The sequence below is a fragment of the Varanus komodoensis genome, unplaced genomic scaffold (assembly GCF_004798865.1).
Source record: "Varanus komodoensis strain SLA01 unplaced genomic scaffold, ASM479886v1 scaffold34_1, whole genome shotgun sequence".
Taxonomy (NCBI): Eukaryota; Metazoa; Chordata; class Lepidosauria; order Squamata; family Varanidae; genus Varanus; species Varanus komodoensis.
Window position 1 is genome coordinate 7743355 of NW_025335854.1, and position 23744 is coordinate 7767098.

A 23744-nucleotide genomic window follows, 5' to 3' on the forward strand; every position below is an offset into this window, starting at 1 on the left:
ATTTAACTGAAGCATTTTTATGCCGCTGTGCAGCCAAATGAGGTTCCCAGAGTCTTACATACAGTCAATGAAACAAGACGTGTATTTCTATTCTCGTCGCCTCTGCTGCATAAGGCTAGTGAAACCGGACACTTAACTTCAGAAATAGAGCCTGTGGGAGAATCGGTGCAGTTTCTTGTTTGGATCACTGTTGCAGGGTTTTTCATATTCTCATCTCATATTCCTAGTTCACAATCTATTTCTGTATTATACTTTTAATATGCCCAATGACAGAAGGTTCTCCGGACTGCCCCTGGCCACTCTTCCTCATGCCCCCAGTGCGTGGCGGTAACAGGGAGGTGTCGCAGAGAAGCATAGATGGTGCCCAGGGCCAGTATGCAGAAAAAGTCCCCCTCCCTCGTCGACAGACGAGCACACATTAGCTTCTCAGATTCAGCAGATGCGTTATCTCCTTACTCATTTCCAGAGTAGTTGCAATTATGGATCTTGTGCCATAAGCTGAGGGTCTACAAAGAAACTTGCACATGCAGACCTAAGCAAATTTCCCAGACTCCACTGTTCCAAAAGAAGGAAAACCTGAATCCATTTTTCCTGAAAGTCAAAGAGTACATGAACCGAGCTTCCAGTAACAAGCAGACGGCTTCTTCTCGCAGCAAGTTTTCTATCTCGTCTTTCATTCTGCTCTCACACACTAATTCCATATTATGTTTAAGTTCTAAGATTTCTGCTACAGTCTGACAAAAGATGAATCCCCAAATTGAAATTCCCCAGAAAACATTATGTTTGCTTTCACTAAAGAAACATTCTGCAAATTTAATATGAAGCAAACACATTCAAGATGTCTTTAGTGTAGAAGTCTAGTTTATTAGCTTGGCGAATGCAAAGGATGGGAACATATTGTTAAAAATGGCAAGTGAAGCTACTGCTATATTAAAGGATTTATAATTCTTTTCCAAGGCTATATTATTTTGACTTTTCCTAGCTTCTTATCTGCAACCAGCCCCTTCTATAGATCTTAGTTTGTGTTTACCACCTTTGGAAAATTCACATTTGAAAGGTGGCTTGTATAAATATATATCTAAAATAAAATCTCTGCAAGTGGCACCCACTCATTATGCCATTTCTACAGGAGACTGCCAAAACTTTATTTAAGGTGATGTTCCAAAAAGTAAAAACAGGAATGCTGATGCAGCTACTGAAAATGGAAGGCAGAAATGGCGCCCCGCTCTTCGCCCCCGATGCCCCTGCACCAGTATCACTCACTGGGGTCAGGAAATCTTGAGCAACAGGCAATCAGGTTTTGAGTAAGCCCAGTGAAAAGAATCGACGCTTGCTCCACGGTCTGACATGGCTTCTGCTCATCCGAGCATTTTGCTGCTAGCAGCTGAGATTGGGCAATTAAAGCAACAAAGGAACATTTTGAGAACATGAAATAGAGCAATTGGGAGCATTTCTGGAATAGCTACCAGCAGAAAGATGCTATTAATGTTCAAAACAGGCATTAAAGGAAAGGAACATGTGATTCAGCAAAGCAAACAACAAGCTCTGGTACAAAATGGATGAACAACATTTGGCATATGACCACAATGGTTCTCCTTAAGCCTCAAAATTCAAAGGCACATTTTGGGGGAAAGCGTGTCAAGATACCAGGTTATGATGGCTGGGAATGAGCGAGGAGAACAGAACTGTCATGCCCAGGAGGGGGAAAGCGGAGAGAGGGTGTAAGAAGAAGTGATAATTGTATCATGTCCTACCAATCTACCCCTTGAAGAATGAATTCAACTGAGACCATTTTCCACATGTGTACTAAACCCTTTTAACTGAAGAGTCATTACATTAGAAATACGAATAACATTTAGAAAAAGAAGGGGAGTGTTAAAATAGAGAAAGGTATTTTGAATACATATATTGGAGAGACTAATATACTGCATTGATGACTTTGGTGTGTTTAGAAAATCTAAATTTTTGAGCTACTATGATAAATGGACCTTTTTAAAGAAAAGAAAGTAAAACAATAATTTCTCAGAGATCCACATTAGATGCCAAATTCTGTCTTTCATAATGTGACTACTGACACACAGATATTTAGGACCTCTTTAGACTAGCGCCGATAGTTCTTTTAACAGTTAGAATGTAGGAGAAACCCTGCAGGATCGGGCCCAGGGCCCATCCAGTCCAGCACTCCATTCACACAGTGGCAAACCAGCTGCCCCCGGGGTCCCTCCAGCAGGATGGGTGCTGGGCCTCCTCCCGCCCACAATCCTCAGCAGCAACGTAAATTGTCCAATCCCCATGATGGGTGGCTAAAGGCTTGTTAAAAAAGGCTCAGAGCCCAAACAAGCACCACGGCCCAGTCCTAAGTGCGCCAAGCAAGCCAGCACCCTGCCCGCCAACTGCAGATCCAATGGAAAGGTTTCCACACGCCAGGCAGGCACGGCCTGCTTCTGCAAGAGCAGCTCAAAACAAGAATGACGCCGACGTGTCATTACCGAGTGCATCTTGCAGGTACTTCTGCCCCACCAGCTTGAGGTATTCCTCGATGGCTTTGGTGGCAAGCGTGTTCTCCCTGAAGATCAGCACATCGTGGTCCCCGCAGCGATCGACCTCGGACATCACCAGATCGGTCAGGAAGTCCTGAAGGAGAAAGAAAGATGAGGAGCTGTTTTAGTCAATGCTACGTGGCTCAGTGCCAGGCAGGAAAGGTGACTGGGAGGCCCCAGATGGAGGGATGAAGGAGCTGCTGCACTCGGCAGACCAAAATGGTGGCGTGACCCGGGCGGGAGTGGCGGGGCCTGCAGGACGGAAAAAAGGGGCGGGGGGGGGGGGCAGCAGTGGCGCAAGCAGGCACATTAAACCCAGGTGCATCATTTTTTGATATCTTTTTGAGCTGAATAGAGAATCCATTTATTTTTCTTCTTTTCATTGTTCATGTTACATTCTTGATTTTTCTCCTGTTAATGACTGATGTTGACTTCCATTTAAATATGTGGTTTCTATGTTGATAACTAGTGTGTGAGCCCACAAGCTCAAATGTTACACAAAACAAACACCAACGGGAGCTAGGGCAGGGAATGACTCCTGTCCCCACTCGTCAGTCTTATTTTCTAGGACTTGGGTTCAAATTTCCAGCTCGCTGTCACTGACAACAATCTATGTCACCGAAAAGTTGTGACGATAAAATGAAATATCACTAGCTATGCCTAGTTGAACTCGTTGGAAGAAAGGCGAAATAAAAATACGGCACAGTCTTCTAAATAAACCGCAAGCATCAAAACTAAAAGCCAAAGAAAGGGTTCAAGACTATTTATTTCCACTGGATCCCCTATTTTAAACTCTGTGGTGCATCAGACCGAGGTGTCACGGACTGCTCTGCTTAGCATTCAGGCGGCCTGCAGCACTGCCCAGAACATAAGGAAACAGTGCAGGCGCTACTGAAGGGATTGCAGGTCTCCGCACAGGTACGCTTTTCCCCATCTGCGAGCCATGCCGTCCATTAGTCGGGACAGCAACTGTGAAGCAAGTGCTAAATTAATGTAATCAAATGCTTGGGCAAGAGATGCTCGGCTCCTGTGGCGTCAATGCCATTTCCTGATGTGGATGCAGATGCCACCTGTATCCATCTTGGACCATAAAGCTGCCCAGGTACATGGAATGCTTAGATAGCCTCCAACCCAATGGCGACCTGACCCAGACCTGCTTAGCTTCAGCAAGGCCGCCCTGGGAAACAGGAATCATCACAGATTGTAAGCCTCGACTTCTGTGGGAGGTTAACATGCCCATTATCTCGGAGAAAGCATTGATTAGCTTTCAGGATTAGATCTATTCATCTGCTTGAGTCTGGGTAGACATATTTACTTTCACCATCTTGGGACATAATGTCAGGGCCCACCAATAATGCAAGGGAAGCCGATTAAACCTGCATTAAAAAGTGGCCATTGGTTTCTTTCAGGAAGTGCTACTGTTTGGCCAAGACAAAAAACAATTTCCGTCACTAAACATTCTCCAGGACATCACTTAATACCAGAAAGCCTCAAAGCATTTGGTACTTTTAGCAACATGAGCCAAGTGTTATTTTGTTCTATTTTGTTATTACAAGCGAGAGAGAATGCAGAGGAGGAGAGAGCACGTTTTTAAAACTGAACCATAAACTACAGTGAACTGCAATTATGAAGGCTGATCCAGTACAGTTTTGTACCAAAGGAAGCTGAAGCCTGTTTTGTGGGCTATTTTGGGAAAATATTACGAAGGCAGTTTTGGTTATGAACCCAGCTGGACCAGAAAAGCAGAGCATCCTAGGGAAGTGAGACCGACTGGCAGAACTCACGGGGAATGGTTTCCCATTTCCAAGACTCTGTCTGAAGGCACCTGATGCAGCAGCCTGGCTGAACCCTACGGTGCCTGACCAGAATACTGCCTGGGAATCCTTCAGCTCCGCAACAGAGGGAGATGGGCTATCAATGTAAATAAATAAATATGTATTTATGTATTGAGGTGGGTGTGGGGTTGGGTGGACTCCAGGGGATGGTGGAGGACAGGAGAACCTGGAGGAATGTTCTCCATGGGGTCGTGAAGAGTCGGCCGTGACTTTGCACTTGAACAATGACTGAGACAGACGATTGTTCAACAGTAGTTGCCTTGGTCTGTCAACCCTTGTTGTGAGTGAAAATAGGAAATGTATTTGCAGGAACACTTCTGGCTGTGCCTTCTTTCCCATTTTAAGGCACTAACCGACGGAAGCCAGCTTCACTCCCACGACCGCAGTGGCGTACAATCGGCTTGCCTGCAGTCGGGACAGACCGCTGCGCAAGTCTCAGCAGCAACCGAACCAAGAGTGACATGAAGACAGAAGCCGCTGGCGCTCACCTTGGCTCGGCCAGTGCTCTGAAGGATGTGTACCAAGGCACAAGCCATCTCCTCCTTGTTCCTGACACTGATCACGGGCTCCAAGACCGAGCACAGCACAGTGTAATTGTTGGTGACAAATTCCGCAAACTCTTTGTATTGCTCCATGGGGAGGATGGTGATGGTCTGGTACCGAGACTTGATCCGGATGGATGGCCCCGTCTTGCCCTTGTTGGGCGTCGGGGTGCTGATGGGGTACCACTTCTCCACAAACTGTCGGCCAGTCACGCTGGCTATAGGAATGTTGACCAGGCCGACGTAGTTGTTCTTGTCCTTCTTCTTCTTCTTCTCAACATCCTTGTAGATGTGGATGGTGATGCTGTAGATGGGCGGGAGGCCGGAGAACTCGAAGTGCTCTCCCCAGAAGATATTGTCGGCTTTTGTTTTGCTGGTGGTGCGAGCAAACAGGGTGTCGTCCAGGCACAGTTCGCAGAAGTACTTCTTTTTGGGGGCCAAATCCTTGGCTTCAATGATCCAAAGACGCAATACATTCTCAGCTCGCCGGCAGTTATCCTGGAGGAAAGAAGGCTTATTGAGACAGGTGAAGGCACAGAGCGTCACAGAGCTCGTAATTTTTATTACCATTGTTACGTTACTGTATTTCAATATCATCTTTATGCTTGAAACACCCTTAAAGGGGAGGGGGCTGATGACACCCAAAACATACATAGAAGCAATGATTAATTGGCCATAACAACATGAAGTACATCAGTTAAAAACAACAAACCTGGAACTTCCAGCAACAACACAGAGATGGAATGAGATTCACTCCAGAGTCAGAAGCAGCTTCCAAGTTACTAAAGGTTTGGCAGAGAGGATGAAATTTGTACGTATCGTCTGAGCACAACACAACAGTAATGAGCTGTTACGGAAGGCACTCTACCATTTGTTAAAGACAAGCTTGTGTGCAGCAGCAGCAGCATCCGCAACACTGACTCTCCAGGTGAACTCACCATGACAGAAGAGTATATGGGAGGCAGTATTTCCCACGTGCCCCAGACGCAAGCCATTGATGGCTTCTTAGTCAAATGCAGTCCCTTGAACTCAGCCACGAATTCAGTTGCGGGCACCACAGCTCAAAAGCAACCCCAGCTGCACTGCCCCGTTCTGGCTGAAACGAGGGCGCGCCTGCTTGACCAGCTGTTCCCGAACACTCTTCGAGGGCAGCCCTCGGGTCAGCACATGGTGCTGGGCAGCAGAGACCACGTCTGCACCCTCGAGAAAGGGACTCGGCCGACGAATCAGTCCAAGTTGAAAATCTTCACTCTTCAGTATGGCAGTCACATAGCCACTCACAAAGCCAAATCCAGGAGTGCTATCAAACTACAAGCCTTCTCCTTAAATTAAATGCAATCCCATTAAGACAGGCTCACTTCCCACTTCCAGATCAATGCTCTCAGACATGATTAGCATCTACGCCTTTTCTGCATTAAGTTCCTATTTATTCACACTAAGGGAGAACATTCGGGCGGTTACTCGCAAGATTCTGCCATGCCTGACGAAGACAGGGACAAGAAATACAGCACTCACCAGCACGGTGACATCATATTCTAAATCCTAGAGCAATCTCAACCGGCATCATGAGGACGGCCAAGATGGCACCCGGGAGACACTGACAGCTCCGCCTTCTGGACCTGCCGGACCAGGCCGGAGCAGAGGCACTGCAAAGCAGTCCTGTCACCCACGCCCCTGTGCAAGGAGGCGCGAAGGGTGCCAAGGGTTTTTTATGAACCCGAGAGGACAGGCACGCTTATGCTCCCCACTGCCGCTCTTCCATTACAGGCAATCCATCGAGGTAATGCAGCTAGTTTCTTTCCCAGATTTAAATGGATGAATGGCAAGTGAGGACACGAGCCTTGGCTATTCGGAGACAGGCAAGCCAAATAAATAAATAAATAAATAACTGCGAGAAGTCCAATGTGGTGGCAGAGGGGGGTGGGGGGGTGGGAGGAGTTAAGCTCTCCAGGATCCCAATTTGCCAAGCCTGCACTGGCGATGATTGACTGTGGGGGGATTTGAGACAATTCACAATTTTTCTGCTATAAGTCGGGCCATGAATTGACCATTTAAAAATAAATGCTAAGAAAATGTGTGCAAAATTGCAGCATTTCTGCAAACTGGACTTGTATGATTCAGGAAACGGTGCAATTTGTATGATCTGGAAGCTGGCATCATACGAGTGACATGTGTGCAAATCACAAAAGAAAAGCTTGACTTTCGGCTTCCAATTTGGACAAACCATGAGATTTGCAAAAAATTCCTTAGGTTTTTTTTCCCCTAAATTGGACAAATTGTTGCTGATCTCACAAGGCAGAATCCTGCCTGCACTGATTTGTTTTCCCACCATTGGATTCCAAGTTGGCAGAAAATCCACAGAGCTCAGGGAAGTTCGATTCACCAGAGTCCGCACATTCCCAATAGTAACCTTCATCACTATATAGTTGTAATATGGAAACTGGCAAAAAGGACGAGTGAACTCGCAATTGCTCCACAATACGATAGGTTCTAACTTTGGATAACTTTCCTTTTTTCATGAAAAACCAACACTGAAATTGCTAGCACCTGCCCGTTGGCTATTCTGTTGAAGAAAGTGATCTCAGCCGCTGGGTGCTTTTTGCAGCACGGCAGACAGTTAGGAGTCTCCTGGCGAAGGGAATCGTTAGCAAGGGTGGCAGGGGACCCTGTGCTGCCCTTTTGAAGAAGGCTCAGCAGAGCGTCATTTTGTGTTACTGAGCAGGTTTCCTCCTGGGCAGCCACGCTGTTGCGCATCCACCCTAATTAAGTGGGAAGAGTTTGCTCCAGCACTTGAACAAGAATGTGATTACTCAGGGTGCAGTGCAGGAATGGATGCTTTTCTGGGGCTTCACCTGATATGGTACCTTGTTCGGTTGTATCGCCCTGCGTAGGTTCTCCATCCACTTGTCTCTCTCGGCGGCAGAAGAGCAGCTGAAGCATTTACTGCCACTGGAGTAAGTTACCTAGGAAATTAAGAAAAGTTAGGATCAGCCAAGCCTATGACTGAGAAAGGAATGCGCACAGGGAAGAATGCACTTGGATGCCTCTCTCCTTTTTCATTTTCAGCTCTTTTTCTTACCTGCTGCCAAATGGTGTGACTTTCCTACTAAATAGACATTTTTACTTCTGCTTTAAAATCCCTTGCATGCGTGTTTCCTGATGCTGTACATTTGGTTGTCATACATTTTTTTAAGAAGTTAGTGCTGATTTTGGAGTTTTGCTGCAATTAAATTCTATTGATGGTTATGCATTGATTACTGAACTGATCTGGATCCAACTTACTGTGCACTTTGTACATGGAAGGTGAAATATAAATTAAGCGAGGTGCAAATGCCATGCAGGTTTAGGATGAAAAAAGCCAACAAGCCTCGGCCAGCCTAGATGGTGCAAAGCGATGTGAAAAGGGGAATGAACAAGCCTCTGAAAGAAAATTAGAGGTCTCCAAAGCTCAAGATTGGATGTTGCAGAGAAGTGCCATCTCCAAATTTAGAGCTGGAATTATCTGAGGAATTATCTGGAGGCACAATGGCACAGAAAATACGGGTTTCTCTTTTCCCTTTAAAATTTCCCAAAGATCAGAATGTTGTGATTGTTCCTTTATGGTGCTCAAGGAGAGCCACACCCGGGATCCTAATTGTGCTGACATTCTAGATACCAGCCTTGGGGGCACCGTCAAACAGCCACCTGTCGAGTCTCCTGGAAGGCTGCTTGCGCTTTCCACAGGGACTGCTGACCATAGCAGGTAACCCAGCTTAGTCACAGGGCCAACTCAGCCAGGAAAGACCGAAGCAAAGCAGAAGATGCTCCCCTTTCCTGCAGTACCAATAGGAAAGCAGGTTGAAATCTGCCTTGAGTTCTTCCTCCAGAGGAATGAAGTTGCCAGGGGAGCCTCCAAGGAAAGCCGGGACAGATTTTCGGAGGGCAGAAATGGAAAGCAGGCCAAGAACTCTCAGACAGTGAAAGTCTTCTATGGATCAACTGATTCTATACAATACAGTATTTTTAGAAACCACACCCCAAATATAGTTCTGCAAGGCAGTTGATTTCATTTAGTGTTTCACGTAATGAACACCAGAAGCACACACAGGGCCTGGATTGGCCCACATTTACTGTTAAGGACACACCTGGAAGTGTTGAATTTCAGAAAACGTATTTTTGTCAGGTTCTTCTGAAGTAATTATTTGACATAAATCCCATATATGGGAATATTTGGTTTGATGAAAAATAAGGTTAAGGATTTAAACTTAACTTACAAGGTAAAATTAGACAATCAATAGAAAAAGTTATGCTAGGTTAATGTAATATTTCTTTTAAACCCATTCCATGTAACTCAGAGGAGGATAATCACACAGCATTTTAAAGCACTATTGAGTTTCTTGAGTACTTCCTGAATTCTTTTTCAAAAAAGCACATACGTGTATGTTCCTCAATGGTTACAAAACACTAAAATCTCTTAAAGGATCAGATGCAAACCTGCAAGCAAAATGAAGTCCAGTTCGCCAGATTTTCTAACTGTGAGGCTCCAGTCCTGCCTCCAACTTCACACATTTGCAGCTCTCCTCCTTTTTAACCTGGGGAAGCATTTCCGTGGGCAGTTCCCCCTTCAAGGATTACTCTCTAAGGCAGGGACCTTTCGGGGTGCGAGCACGACGACGGAGTGCTCTCTTTCCACGGAAGCAGGCCAGGGTCGTGTTTCAAGAACACGCCTGAGACTTGTCAAGTCTTTTAATCCCCCCAAATTAATACTGCTGCTGTTTTAAGTATTTGTTTTGAGTGACTGTTTTTTTAAAAATTACCATGAAATCCGTTTTCTGTGATTTGTAGTAATTTTATTGAAAGTCTGGTGCTGAAAGGCAGGATCTGAGTTACTGGTATTATCTAATAGATGGAATGTGCCAGGAAAACCAGCAGATGGTTCAGGATTTTACTGTCCAGGCCTCTTCTAAGAGATACATGGATGTGGTTATTCCTAAAGCCAATTGCTCCCCAGAAACTATAATTTAAAAGCTCAATATTTGGAAAAAATGGAAGCTGTCACTACGGGACAGGCGACTTCAGTCAAAATGAAGCTATTGCCCAAGTTGCTGTTGATATTTCAAATGGTCCCTGTTCCACATACAGAAAGAAATATAGAGAAATCACAGGGAAAGGCAGAGCAGTTTATTAGTAATGGTAAAGGGGAAAGTCAGATACCAGAACAGAATGAAGATGGTCCATTTCTAGTTTCGAGTTGTATCTTGCAGTCGTCCACATTTGTCAGCAGATTTAAAGAGAAGACTCAATCTTTAAAGAGAGAAGGCTCAATCTGGTCTGTAAGAGGAGGGATCTCACGGAAATCTTTTACCATGAAGCTATTCTATTGATGCAAGTTACAAAATCCTCAGCGGCTGGCACCTGGGGCAATGGGTAGGCAAGCCTGCTTAATTTCAGTTTGCGCACTCAGAGAAGGACCCTGGCCTCTGTTTTTTTCAGGCATCCACCAGAAAGATTGCAAAAAGTGGCTGGAAATCAAAAGCTAGAAGAATCTGCCCACAGAATCATGACTGATGGCCAAAGATGGCTGCTGTATTCTTTGATCTGGTGCTGGGTTGCCAACACCATCCTTAGACGCGAGAGGGTAGCCCAGCTCTGGCGCCATGCTGCAGCAGCTACAGGTGGCTCCCAGCTTCCTCTCCCCAGTACTCAGTGCCATGTAAAGCAGGAAAGGTCCCTTCCTGCTGAAGGGTTGCTGCCAGCAGCCCCAAGGACCTGAGAGTCAACTGATGATCAGATAGTCCGCTCGCTCGCACTCTTCCCAGGGTAAAACCAAAGCAACTCCTTAGCTCACAGTTGTGAAATCCACAAACAGTGAGATAACCAAGCGATTTGAATAGATTAAGCAATGCAGACAGTTCCCCCGCCCACTCCTTCTTCTTAAGGGATCTCTCTGGGTTTTTGCTTTTTCTTACCTCAAAGCAGAAATCTTGACCAAGTATACTGCTATGAAGCGGCTTGACAAAAACTCTTTCTTCTGTCCCGAGGTCGAGGGTCTCTACAGCGCTGCCTGGACTCAGTAAAGATTCATGGGAACGAGACTCCTTCAGCTTCGGCAATCCACGGGACCTGTGTGAGGACAGAACGTGGTGGAGATGAAACTCCAGGAGGGGAAAGGCACTTTTTCCAGAACACCTTTTAAAGGATTGCATCCTTCTGAATATCGAGCTTGGAAATAAGAAGTTCCTGAAACATGCCAGACAAGATTTGGAGGATCTAGTAAATCCAGAAATTTAGAAATATTTTGCTTCTTTGTATTACGTATCTTGACAAATGGCTTTTAACCTAATGAAAATAAACACATGTATTGACATCTCAAAGACATGCTGGCTACCGGTTTGCACGATATCCAGAATTCTGTTAAGTAACATTCTTGCTGATACACTGAATCATTGTTCCCACACGCTGCCTATGCTTCTTCTAGCTGCAAAGTGAAAATGATATTGAAGGATTCTTTCACGCAGCCCATAAACATGTCCTGTACAGTAATAAAAGTTCTGCTCTGGAAGCTCTAATTGATTCAGATGTCACAGCTGCAGCCACTCCGTCCCCCAAGCAGCAATGCTGCCACCACCCAGTTCCATCTTTTCCACAATGCTATAGGGGGAGGTGGCCGAAGCACCGCGATCAGCTCACGCAGACCCGGCAAGCCAAGAACATCCTCGGCCTCAGAGGTTTCCCACCGCTCCTCCCAGCCCCCCTGGTCTCAACGTACTCCAGGCATTTCTGCACCCTCCGCCTGTCGGAAGGTTCCAGCAGCCTCGGCCCTCCTCCGTTCAGGTTGCTATCCAGGCTGTTCCTCCCATTCCCTCTGGCCTGCGCCATGGATACGACTATCATCACTGCCAGTAGCAATGGAGGCGGCGGCGAAGGCAGCAGTTCTGTGTAAATTGAACGCATCGCACAAGGAATGACAACAACTAGCAAGAAAGTTCAAGGCTGCTACAAGCGCGGCGGCCATTCCGCAGCAAGCCGAAAGGTGCCCATGCCCACCAGCCCAGCTCCATTAGTGTCTTTCACAAAGCTGGGTTTTAAGAAAACAGCAGACACACTCTAGTGTAACCGTGAGGCAGGCCTCGATCGCAGCACCTCCGCCTGCGCGTCTCTACCCTTCCCCATAGATGTATGAATCCATCCTATTGACCTGACGGAACTGTCGACGGCCTAATCATTAAGGAGCTTCCCATTTCTGTCCCTCAATTCATTCTAGCCTCTGCACACTGAGGCAGAAGCAAGCCGAGGGGGGTGAGCCAGCCTTCCTCGTGCTCCTTCCCCTTCTGGAGCGTATTTCCTACCTCTAGGATTAGCCACAGTCCAGTGTTCCAGCAGTAGTGCCAACAGTTGTGGTTAGAGATGTGTGGGAACTCGGTTTTGCTTGCAAAACATACAAACGTGCCGTGTTTGAAGCCCCCAAAGCAATCATGCCTGCAACGCGTGTCCATCAAAAAAGGCACTGCGTTCCCCTTTTGTGTGTGCTCGTGCTTGATCTGCACTTTCCCAATTCCCGTTTGCACAAATTTCTGCACAGACTGAATCGGCCCGGCTTTAGACTAAGAAGAAAAGCTGCACCAGTTAGGGGAAATTTACACAAATCTTTTATTGCGGCGGCTCAATTTGCACAATTCTCCTCCGCATGGAGCAAGCAGCAATCGCAAACCAGAACTTGGCAGGAGCGAAAAGGTGAGAGGAGCTCTGGAGCACCCTACGATCTCGGTCGCTGCCCGTTCGCCCATCCCTGGCTGTGGTTACGGCTCAGTGTTCCCACTTAACTCACGTCTACTCTGGTTACTGTCCGTAGTGGGGATTTGCATAATCCTGCTCCCTGCTGACTGCTGAACCATAGTTAAGTTGTATGCAGTACAACACGTACTCAGTATGTACCATTTGGAACAAACAAATCCATCAAACAAATGTGTGTGCACACAAACTTAGGCAAAATCGAACAATGGAACCTCCTCTTTCTAGCATACCATACCGTATACCTGGTGAAATCTGAAAAGGAATTGTGAGCCTTTAAGAATTTTTTTAAAAGGCTGACACGAAAACAAAGCAATTACATCAACCAGGGCTTGTCCTGTCCTCTATCAATGCCACCCGCGTGGCATCATCGTCAGGCAGCCCTGCAGCCCTGTCGCTGTAAGCAAGACTGCCTCGGCTCCAGGGGTGAACTTCATTTTCTGCTAAGCGTGGACGTTCCGATTCTGAAACCCACCCCTCCATACATTCTCCTCGCCCCTTCGAAAACAAGCTAGCTAGCTAGCTAGCTAATGCAACTTCTCCTTAAATCAGTGGATTACATTTTAAGCGATGGGCCACAACGCAGGGCTTTACATACAGAAGGTCCCAGGACTACAGATGTAAAGGCCAGGGGCGAAAAGGAAAAATGTGGGATTTCTGGATGGGAGGGAGTGGATTTTTCTATTTTTCCCCTCTACTGATTTTCCCATCTTTGTTTTTTTCTGGGCCTTCATAGCTTTACTCCAGTTTAAAAGGATTTGGTGGCAGATTTTGGGAAACAGCCTGAGAGTACGGAGGGCCACTGAGCAGGCTGGGGTGAGGTGGCCCAGGGATGCGAGCAGCAGTCGGCAGCTTCCTATGAAGAGAAAGCCTGAATAAGTACAGTATTTTTCGCTTTTTCAGAAAGGCATAGAAGAGTCTGCCAATACAGGTTCCTTAATACAGGTTCAGAAAGGCATACAGGTTCTGCCAATTTATGCAGCGAGTGGCAATGTCACACACGGATGCTCAGAGAGCACTGCAGGTCTAGCAAAACGGAGGCTGCAGATCCCGTCAGAACTTGGCCAGGAGATGGAAGCAATCACACCTATGCTATTCCGGTGTCCAAAGGAAGGAATCAGAGATTTAAGTGGGAATGAGGGGGGGCAATGTTTATTTTCTAATTTTTATCCTACCTTTGGTAGTGTTATTGCCACAGAAAGAGAGGGTTTGAACTATCTTAATAAAATAACAAGAAAAATATAAACAGGATACCAGGCATGGGATCGTATTTTTTGATGCTCAGAAATCTTTAGAGTAACCTTCATCAACATGGTACTCCCCAGATGTTTTGGACTTCAGCTCCCAAAACCCCAAGCCAGCAAGGCTAATAACCAGGAATGTTGGAAGCCAAAGTCCGAAACATACCAAGGGCATCAGATAGGAGAAGGTTGCTTAAGGGTTCCACAAGCCTCCTTTTCAGATAGCTTACTGCACACTAAGCTTAAATCCTTTTGTTGGCAGCGTGATGGTAAGCCACCTCTTCTTTCAAAACTGTGGCTCAGCTAAACTGCGCTGCAATTTTAGTAAACAGTGTCTTTGCGCAATCAGGATAGAAAGATAGGTAACACCGAAGCACGTTAAAATATTCTCCTGGATTAATTCTCTAGACCTTAAATCAGCTGCCTAGCGGCTGCAGTTTTAATATCCAGTGTCTCTTAACATCTGTTACTGAAACTTGTATCCCTTCTAAGATGGGCCTGAGCATTGTACCATCCAAACACATGGTTAGCTCTCCGGGAAAAGAAGCAGAACGCAACTGCTTTCCCTCCCAAGGTTGTCCCTTTTTCTGGCACTCCCTCTGTCCTTTGAACAGTAATTCCCATTACTCTTTCTTCAAGCCAGGTGAGATGTTTTCTGCTCAATTACCAAGTGTCAGGCTCTCAGCGGGCACAGCAGCAGAAGCAGGTTAAATGGCAGCAGTCCATATACCCCCTGCTCTGCAAAACTCGAATATTAAACACTGCTGGCCAAAACATGCTTAAGGGAAAAACCTTTAAAAATGTCCCTGTGTTTCCTGCTTTCACGTTTCAGAAGCAGCCCTGCTTTAGAAATCCTTAAAGGATAAACTGGCTGTCATTTCAGTTTATACATAGTAGATTACAAAATAACGCCAGATACCTGCTGATACCAGACGCAAACCGAAAGATTCAGCCATGCATTCCGTGTAGGTATGACCAGAAAAGCATAGCTCAAATACTAGTTTAATACTAATTGAAAGAGAGCTTTGGCTATTGTTTGGTATAGAAACGTGATAGAAAGAAGATAGATAGATGGACAGGTTTAAAAGGCAATCTAGCAAAACCCTCAATTCCGCCTATCCCCATTCTAATTGCTGCAAAGGAAGTCCCTCTGTCCAAGCTCCAGATCCCCAAAGACGGCAGGAAGCACCAGGGCATGAAGCCAAGAGCACGCGCCTGCCGCAGCCTCAGCACAGAGAGACGTTTAGCAGCAGGCACAGTGCTCCCGGCACGGCTCTGCCTAGCGCTGCTCGTCCAGCTACTCCTGAAAAACCTGGCACACCTACATGAAGCAACTGTACAGCCACCTGACCGAGCAGCCCCAGATCATGCCGGTGCCATGTGTCCCGGCACCCCCACACTTTCTCCTCCTCCTCCTCCTCCTCGGCTACATCGCAGGAGAGGGATCCCTGAGTGCAAAGGCGGCAGTGGCCGAATCCAGAAGCAGACAAGCGGCAGCTGCTTCTGCTACCGAGGTGCACAGGTTCTCCTGCAGGACGAGCCCGGGCACGCCACGCTGCCGGCACGGGCTGGGTCGGCGCCCTTCTCCTCGGCGTCTTCCGCGCGCACTGCCTCTTGCCCCTCGGGTGACACGAGCCGGGCTCCCGGTCTGTGCCCGGCTCACTCAGCCCTGGGCCGGTTGCCATGGAGCTGCATCTGTAAGGAGATTAGCGCAGAGACGCGGCCCTGGCGGCGCTCAGGGAGCCCTCGCCGCAAGCACAGCAGAGGTGACCTTTCCGAGCGAGCGAGAGGCCCCACCTCTCTCCCCGCAAGTTGTCTGGCGCAAGGGCCAAGCAGGAGCGGGCAGAATCATGCCAGGCCCCCCCCCCCGTGGCCATGTGGGGGCTGCACGGGGTGGAAAATGGCTCCTCGGAGAGGCTGCTGACCCCTCCCGCCAGGCAGGCTGAATCCTGGTCAGGCATCGCTAATGCGGAATATTGTGGCGCGCAGTATCATATCTGTAAAGATGGGATTAGGTTCATTTGGTCAAAACCAAATGAATTGTGCATATGGGAAGGATTATTTGTCGTTAGTCGTGAAGTTGCGACCGACCCATCGCAACCCCATGGACAACATTCCTCCAGGCCTTCCTGTCCTCCACCATCCCTTGGAGTCCACCTAAGCTCACGCCGACTTCTTCAGTGACTCCGTCCAGCCACCTCACCCTCTGCGTCCCCTTCTTCTTTTGCCATCTATTGTTCCCAGCATCAGGCTCTTCTCCAGGGAGTCCTTCCTTCTCATTAGGTGGCCAAGGTATTCGAGTTTCATCTTCAGTATCTGACTTTCTAAAAAACAGTCAGGTTTGATTTCCTTTAAGATTGTCTGATTTTATTTCTTTGCAGTCCCAAGAATTATACAGGCTTTAAATCTGAGTTATGTGAACTAGAAACAGACGCTTTGCCCTTTTACCAGACTATCAGCGAATGCCGAAGGGTTTCATGGTGGCTCCCTATTTGAATCTGAGCTAAAGCATCAGGATCAAGAGGGTAAAAGGAAGACTGCAAGCTACTGGAAGGTAATGCTTAGAATATAATGCAAGTCTAGTCAGGTGCCTGTGACGCAAAGCAAGGCTAGCCGGACCAGAGATGCTGAGAAGAAGCTTGAGGGCCAAGGAGGGGAGCAGGAACAGCCGTGAACAGAGAGAGTGAGGCTGCTCAGCCAGACGCAGCTTGTTCCACCATGACCATGGTGAAGCAGGCCTGGACTGAGAAGAGCCAGCCGAGCCGCCGGCTTCAATGAACCCCGCAGAAGAGCAGTAGCTCCAGGGCTGGATTCCACTGGAGAAGGTCTGTGGCTTGAAATCAGCGCCTGCCGGTTTCTTCTGTTGGCCCCATCTTGCAGTTCAGCTACGAAATGACGTCTTACAGTAACATCCGTCTTACTGCTTAGACCCATTTTTGGCTGGGAAAGGGTTTTATCCAGGACCAAAACTGCAGCAGCAACTCCAAAACTTTTCTGTATTATACTGCGCAGACAGAAAACCAGAGACAGTGCAATACCTGTCAGGCCAGGAACCGCTCGTGTCCTCAGAAGCAGTGTGTCTACGAGATGTGCTGCTTTTCTAGAAAAATAATCATCTGGTCCACCACATTACAGAAATTTCGTCTGACATCCCACAGCTGCAATTAACAAGAAGGCAATTTGCCCGACTGCTTTGGCACAGAGATAATAACTCAAAGCCATTCCACTTGTTTTCCAGTGACCAGTGGGGAAGCTCGATTGAAAGAGCCTTTCCCGTATGAGTGGGGAAGGTATTGGAAAAATGAGTGGCACTTACTGTCTCCTTGAAGACGGCAATTAATCATGACGAAGCGGGATTACTGTAAACAGGAAGATCATGGAGACACAGAGGGTGGCAGAGAGGATGGAGTGAGTGTATATTTGCACAAATCTGTTGCTTCTCAACAGCTCCATTAACTACCCAAATCCCTATTCCAATTACACTTAACCTGGATGATTAACCTTTTCTGTGTTATCCAAAGAGCAGCGTAAGCCTGGCAGAAGGGAGCGTCTACAGAAAAGCACCAGTGCTAAATCACGGCCCCACAGAGTGGAGCACAGAATAGCTAAAGTTCTGCTCTTTTGAGTACCCCAAGAACCTTTTGCTCTGTATCTCCTATCGGCATTTTTGCACAATCAAGACACTGAGACCTTTTAAACCATTCCTTTCAATCTGGAAAAGGCGGCTTTTTGTAAAAATATTTCATCCAGGGAGGCTAATTGATTCAGATAAATTCTGGAGAGTATCTGTGCATGTATAAGGCCCTGCCCAAAATCCAGATTACCCTTGCCAAAAAAACAAACCGAACCAACATCTGTCAAAACTCTGCGACCCCATAAAAGTGGCTCGCATTTTTCCACCTTCCCAAGTACTTAAGAGTCTTGGGAAAGGATAGGAAAGATGCAGCAAACTGAGAATCCAGTGTCCATCCAGTCAAAACAAGTAAAGGATCGTCACGAAGGGGGTAATCTAGTGATCACCCACTTTCAGGAGCAAAGATCACTCACAGCTTTGAGAGCTCACCTTAGGAAAACTGTCAGGAGAAAGCAGAGCAAAAAGCAAGCCTCTTTGCACCACGGCTGGGGGCTTCAGCACTTCGACCCCAGGCACTGCCCAGGCGAGGCCGCCCAGTGTGGACCCCTGGAAGCGCACAAATGTATTCCTGTGCAAGTCTGACTTTTTCTCATAAAAACACAAAAAGATTCATGCACACTTGGGGAGCCCCTCTCCCCAGACAGTGGGCAAACCAGTGACAGTCCTGCCCGTGTGTCATTGGACACTTTTGCAAGAAATTGCAAAAGGTGATCACCAAGAAAGAGCACAGGGGAGGAATAAACGTCACAGGGAACAAAAACGGGCTTGTGATCGTGGCTGGGAATGGAGATAACGCCTCTTTAGGGGCCAAGTCCCCGGCTGGAGGACCGGGGGAAGGAGCCGGGACAATGCTCAGTTGGCCAAACCATCCGTCAGCAGCACTCAGGGAAGGCTAGCCGGTTGCCATCTCCTGAGTTCCAGGTGAAGCCTTTTCATTCTCCCAGCCTTTTCATCATTCCGTTTTTAAAAACATGCTCGTCCTTTAGACACCCTGCACTGCTGCCAGCATCTGCTTTGGCTTTATTCTGCTGTTTTGAACTGTTTCCGTTGCTCATGGTTTCGTACTGTAGGGTTTTAACTGTTCTTCTGCCATGTGAGGAACACTTTGTGAAATGCGCGACGTACTTTGGAAGTTGGGCGGGATCCAACAGGCTTCTCGGCACACGGTCCGAGGTGCAACCCCACGGTCAGCCAGCGGTGAGGCGGCTGGCGGGGGCTGCTACCACCGCTCCCGCCTCGCCCAGGCTGTTCCAGGACGCAGTGTGGGGGCCCCCCAGGCTTCCAGTAGCTGCCTGGCTGGCCCACTCCGATATCCAAGCATAAGATGGGGGAAGGGTTAAAAATCAAACTCTTCTCCGCTTATGAAGCTCTCCTGCTGCTTCTGACCTATTTAAAAGCCTGATGCTGGTGCATGTGCTTCAGATACACTGATTACTATGCGGCCGTGGTACGGGCTGCTCTTCAAACAGTGTGTGAGGACTGGGAATCCCTCGGAAGCAACTGCGGCACGGGGACCAGCACCGAACCAGCAAAACCCGCAGTCAAGTTCATTCTCCACTGTTGTATATGGATGAATCGAAGGAGGATAATGCCAGGCTGTATCAGTTCATGCCCTCAGACTTTTTGATACATATCTGATTAACAATGCCACACACTGCTCTCTCGATGGTCCTCTTATGAGAGAGGTGTTCTAGATGGCTCTATGCCTCATACCCTGATTCATCCTATGTCAGGGTCATTCAGCAGACAGAAAGCGCTTAAGTTCAAAACTCAGCTTGGCTAGACACCAGACAACTTCCTTTCTCAGCAAACTCATCTACAATGGATAAAAGCCCATCTTGTAAAACTGCACTGTGATAACAAGGGAGAAGGAAATGCGGGAAGATTCAGTTCATTTGCACATTTGTATACAGTTCAGTTGATGCTGGGAACGATTGACAGCAAAAGAAGGGGTCGGCAGAGGATGAGGTGGCTGGACGGGGTCAGTGGGACGGTGAGTGTGGGCTTGGGTGGACTCTGAGGGATGGTGGAGGACAGGAGAGCCTGGGGGAATGTTGTCCGTGGGGTTGTGATGGGTCAGGCACGACTTTGCCACTGAACAGCAACAACAATACTGTTCAGTTACTGAAGGTCTCTGAGTGGTTTACAAGTATCAATATCTTTAAAATACAGTAGAGCAAACCATATACGTACAAACATATAAACAGACAACATACACAAATACATATCGAAATTAATTTAAAATAATCCCGAACAAGAATCTGGCACAGTACCAGAGTCATATCGTATACTGACAAATGCCTGAGAGAAGGGGGAGAGCTTAACCTGGCACTGAAAAGACAACAAGGCGGGCACCAGGCAGGTCTCTTTGGGGAAATGATTCCTCAATTAGGGGGTCACCATGGAGAAGGCCCTTTCCCTTGCTGCCATCCTCACAGCATAAACAAGTGAACAAGGCCGCTGCTGTTGAGAAAACGGTGTGGCTGGGCCATCCATCCATCCAAGTTGGGCGAAGGCACTGCAAGCCACTAGGTCCCCTGAGAGTCACGTGAAAAAGGTGGCTCCAGAATTTAGCTCTACCTCAGCATGACTGGCAGCAAATACATTCCTCACGTTCACTCAGAATCGGAGAGGAAATGCACGGTGACACTTCCTGCTTTACTGTGCTCTATAGTACACGCATATTCCGCCAGGCTACTCAACTTAGCGGCGATGAAGCAATGTGGGTCTAACTGCTTGCCAACGTGGGGTGCCTGCCCTCGCCCCGGCACGCACCCCCTTGCAAACAGGTGTGCAACATTTTGCAAGGAGGTGGGGAAAATGCCGAAACAAGAGGCAAGTTGTGTGATGTTAACTCCCCGCCTTTCTGGCTCATCATTATCCATTTGCACACCGTACTTGCATAAATACTGTATGTGATGCTAAACATTTTGAAACCAGGTTATGGGGGAGACTCCAGGTTTTCCTGTTGACAAATGTCACGAGAAGTTTGGGGGCCTGCTGAGCTAAGCCCTTCAAGACCTGTGCATGTATATTAAAGCCTCAATGATGTTTCTGAAACTAGCCTTAAATTCATAAATACCAAAATCTATTCCATTGTACAAACTAATTGGTCAATGTTTCTACAGATTTCCTACAAGTGTTTAAACTTCAGATTAAGTTATTTCCTTAGACCTGAGTTTTATGAATTGTATATCCTGGATCATCAGTTTGAGTTCATCTGAAGGACAAGTTCTAATTTAAAAACAAAGCAATTGTAAAATCCCAATTCAGTGTTTTCCTTTTTGCATGTTTAACGTAGATCCCTTCTTAATACACTCTCGACATAGATTACAGCTCATTAAACAGACACATTACGTGAAAGTGCCCAGTCAGCCTGGCAGCTTTTTATTCACTAACAGCCTCATTCCAGAAAACGTGCATTGCCCCTATCATGTTGCACAAGCAAAACTATTTATGGAAGGGTGGAATCCTGCCATCCTGCGTGCCTGGAAAGATGTTCTGTACATTGTGGAAATGCAGTTGCTTTGCATCTCTGGAATCTAACTCAACTGGTAGTAGGAATGGGGGAGCAGGTAACCTTCAAATTGGTGAAGTGCTCTGAACCTTCTTCTGAAGCACGTTCTGCCTGGTTTGTGTTCTCCAAAACAAGTATCTTTTTCTTATTTCCAGTTGGGAAAAATGCACATTCTAAGAACGCACAATCGCAGGAAATATACATCTTTTAAAATATACGTCTTTCCAAACCAAAAAGGTCTATTTCCCCCGGGATGGGTTATGAGAGGATTGCACAAGTGTGCACTTGTGAAAATGTGCAAAATTGCAATCCCTCCTCCACCCCAAGAATTGCTTTGCTGCTTTTCTTCACACTCAGGATTGCAAATGTAACACACTCACATGGTCTGCAAGCAGGCAAGCAAGCAAGCAACAAACATTCTGGTCCAACCCTCACTGGAGGCAGTATTTCATAATATGTAGTATCATCCATAAACGCCCGCCCCCTGAGATCAGCGGGAGAGGCCCTTCTCCGGGAGCCCTCCGTGACGGACATTAGGAGGGTGAGCACCCAGAGGAGGGCCTTCTCTGCGGTGGCGCCCCATCTGTGGAATGCGCTCCCCAGAGAGGTCTGCCTGGCGCCGTCGTTATTTGTTTTTCGGCGCCAGGCGAAGACCTTTTTATTCAAACGCCATTTTAATTGCTAATATTATTCGCTTATTTTATTCTTTGGCCAGAGCGACTTATTTTATATTGTTAATTCGTTTTATATTTTTAGTGTATTATATTTTAATTGATGTTTTGTGAGCCGCCCTGAGGCTTCGGCGAATGGGGCGGCATAGTAATTTTCTAACTAACTAACTAACAACAGGGAGATGTATGTAGGAAAGCAGCTGGCTGAGCCCACAAGCCGAATCAGAGACACACCCGGGGCTTCTACACACATTCCTTTTCAAAGACAAAAAGGCACACACTGGGATGCCTGTATATGCCCCTCGCCAGAGAAAGAAAGACATGCAAGTTTTATCTCAGAAACTGCACAGAAGAATAGCATGTTAACTGCCCTGAAAAGCACATGCAACCAACAAAAGCCTCCGCTGACGTAACCATGTAGGGGCGCAAACCCTACACCATGTTCCTGTCAGGCAGAGCCATTACTGCACTTGCATCTTTAAAAGAGATCGCAACAGATGTGCCCAGCAAGTCGAGAGGGAAGGAAGGAGCGACTGTCTCCCCCGCGCACACGCACACGCACCCCGCCGCAGAAATGCAACAGCCTGTGCTAAACACGGGCCCAATTCCCCTGCAAAGCAAGCCGCCGGCGGGCTCCCAGCCCTTCAGCCCCAACAGGGCAACAGCCACCCGTCCCATCCTGCCGCCTCCCAGCTGGGCTTCGAAGCCAGGCAGGCAAACGAGGCGGCACGCGGTTTGCTCTGCTGCCGAGACGGCCCCGCCACTAGGCTCTGACCGACAAAGGTGACGGTTCTAAAGAACGGACCCACCGATAGTAGAACGAGCTGGCATGCGCACAGCGGTATCTCTTCACCACAAACCCCAAAGCCATGGCTACTTCATCCCCTGGAGCTCAGGAGAGGCCATTCTCAGGAAGCAGGAGCAAACAATCTGCAGCTGTCTGATAATACCATAAAATGACTTTTACTAAATCAAGAGGATTCCCACGTGGCAGTAAATCCCGAGAGGGCAAAACCCTCCCAGCTGTCCACAGAGCTTTAGCTGCAGCCACTGACAGCATGTACAATCCACCGCAACCCTCATTCTCTCTCTCTCCTCACCCCCTCCAAGATAAACAAAACTAAGGGGAAGGATTACCCGGCCAGTGAGAAAAGCCTTCCATCTCTGGTCCCAAACTGACAGGACCAAACTGCTCTCTCTCCACATGCTAAGCTTGTTTCTATAGAAGCTTTCCCTGGGTGTATACCAACTATTCTTCACTTCCCAGACTCAGGATATAGTTTTTTTATTTACACACTTCTAACAAGCGTGAAAATAGGGGTCAGAGGCTGCAATGGAGCGATGAAAAGAATGCGGTGGGCAAGAGGGGGCAAGGAAAAGCGCAGGGACTGCTTCAAAATAGTGAGGCCACATATAACTGCCATGTGGCTCAGGAAAAAATCCTTTACTGAGTCGGCGACCATTCAAAATATGCTCAAGACACAAGCCGCAGCATGCCGGGCGGCATCAGACTGAGCGCGTATTGGGAGGATAATTTGCTGCAGGCTCTGCTGCCAGGGACTTGGAATAGCAGGGGGATTTTGAAGACACTGGAAACCACACAGGAAAGTGTTTGTGAAACGCAAATAGCTGGGAACAGCTGCTCACTGCAAGTCAAAAACAACGGCCTGCAAAGAGAAAGCAAGCTCGCGTCGCATCCTCCGGGCTTCTACCGAGCGGGCTGGGCGTCTGATCCTCAGCTCTTCTGCCGCAGGAGCAGTAACTTTTGGGGCTCAGTGGCACAAGCACCAGGAAGTTGCGGCACTCCGAGGAGAAACAGGCCGCAAACCCGACTACGGCAGAGTCACGCACTTCTGCGTCCGCGCTGAGCTGCCTCCTCCACTCTGTGCCACTCCTGGCCATTAAGCTCAGTGGAGCAGAGGTAAACCGATGCACCAGCCCAGGGGATAATTATGCAGTGGATTCTGGGTGTTTAGGAAGGTTTACAATGAGTA

General features: G+C 47.6%; 1 protein-coding gene across 10 annotated transcripts in view; it reads right to left on the reverse strand.

Annotated features, from left to right (window-relative positions):
- Window positions 1–23744, reverse strand: part of RASAL2 (RAS protein activator like 2) — a 206580-nt gene that overhangs the window by 25331 nt on the left and 157505 nt on the right. For 6 of the 10 annotated variants that reach the window (XM_044439125.1, XM_044439122.1, XM_044439118.1 and 3 more), the window contains 4 exons: window positions 10866–11019; window positions 7770–7880; window positions 4864–5415; window positions 2490–2634 (listed from right to left, as the gene is read on the reverse strand). In XM_044439125.1, coding sequence (XP_044295060.1) covers window positions 2490–2634; window positions 4864–5415; window positions 7770–7880; window positions 10866–11019 — 962 coding nt within the window. The remainder of the gene's footprint in view (window positions 1–2489; window positions 2635–4863; window positions 5416–7769; window positions 7881–10865; window positions 11020–23744) is intronic. The other 4 variants (XM_044439124.1, XM_044439123.1, XM_044439120.1 and 1 more) reach the window with 1 other exon arrangement.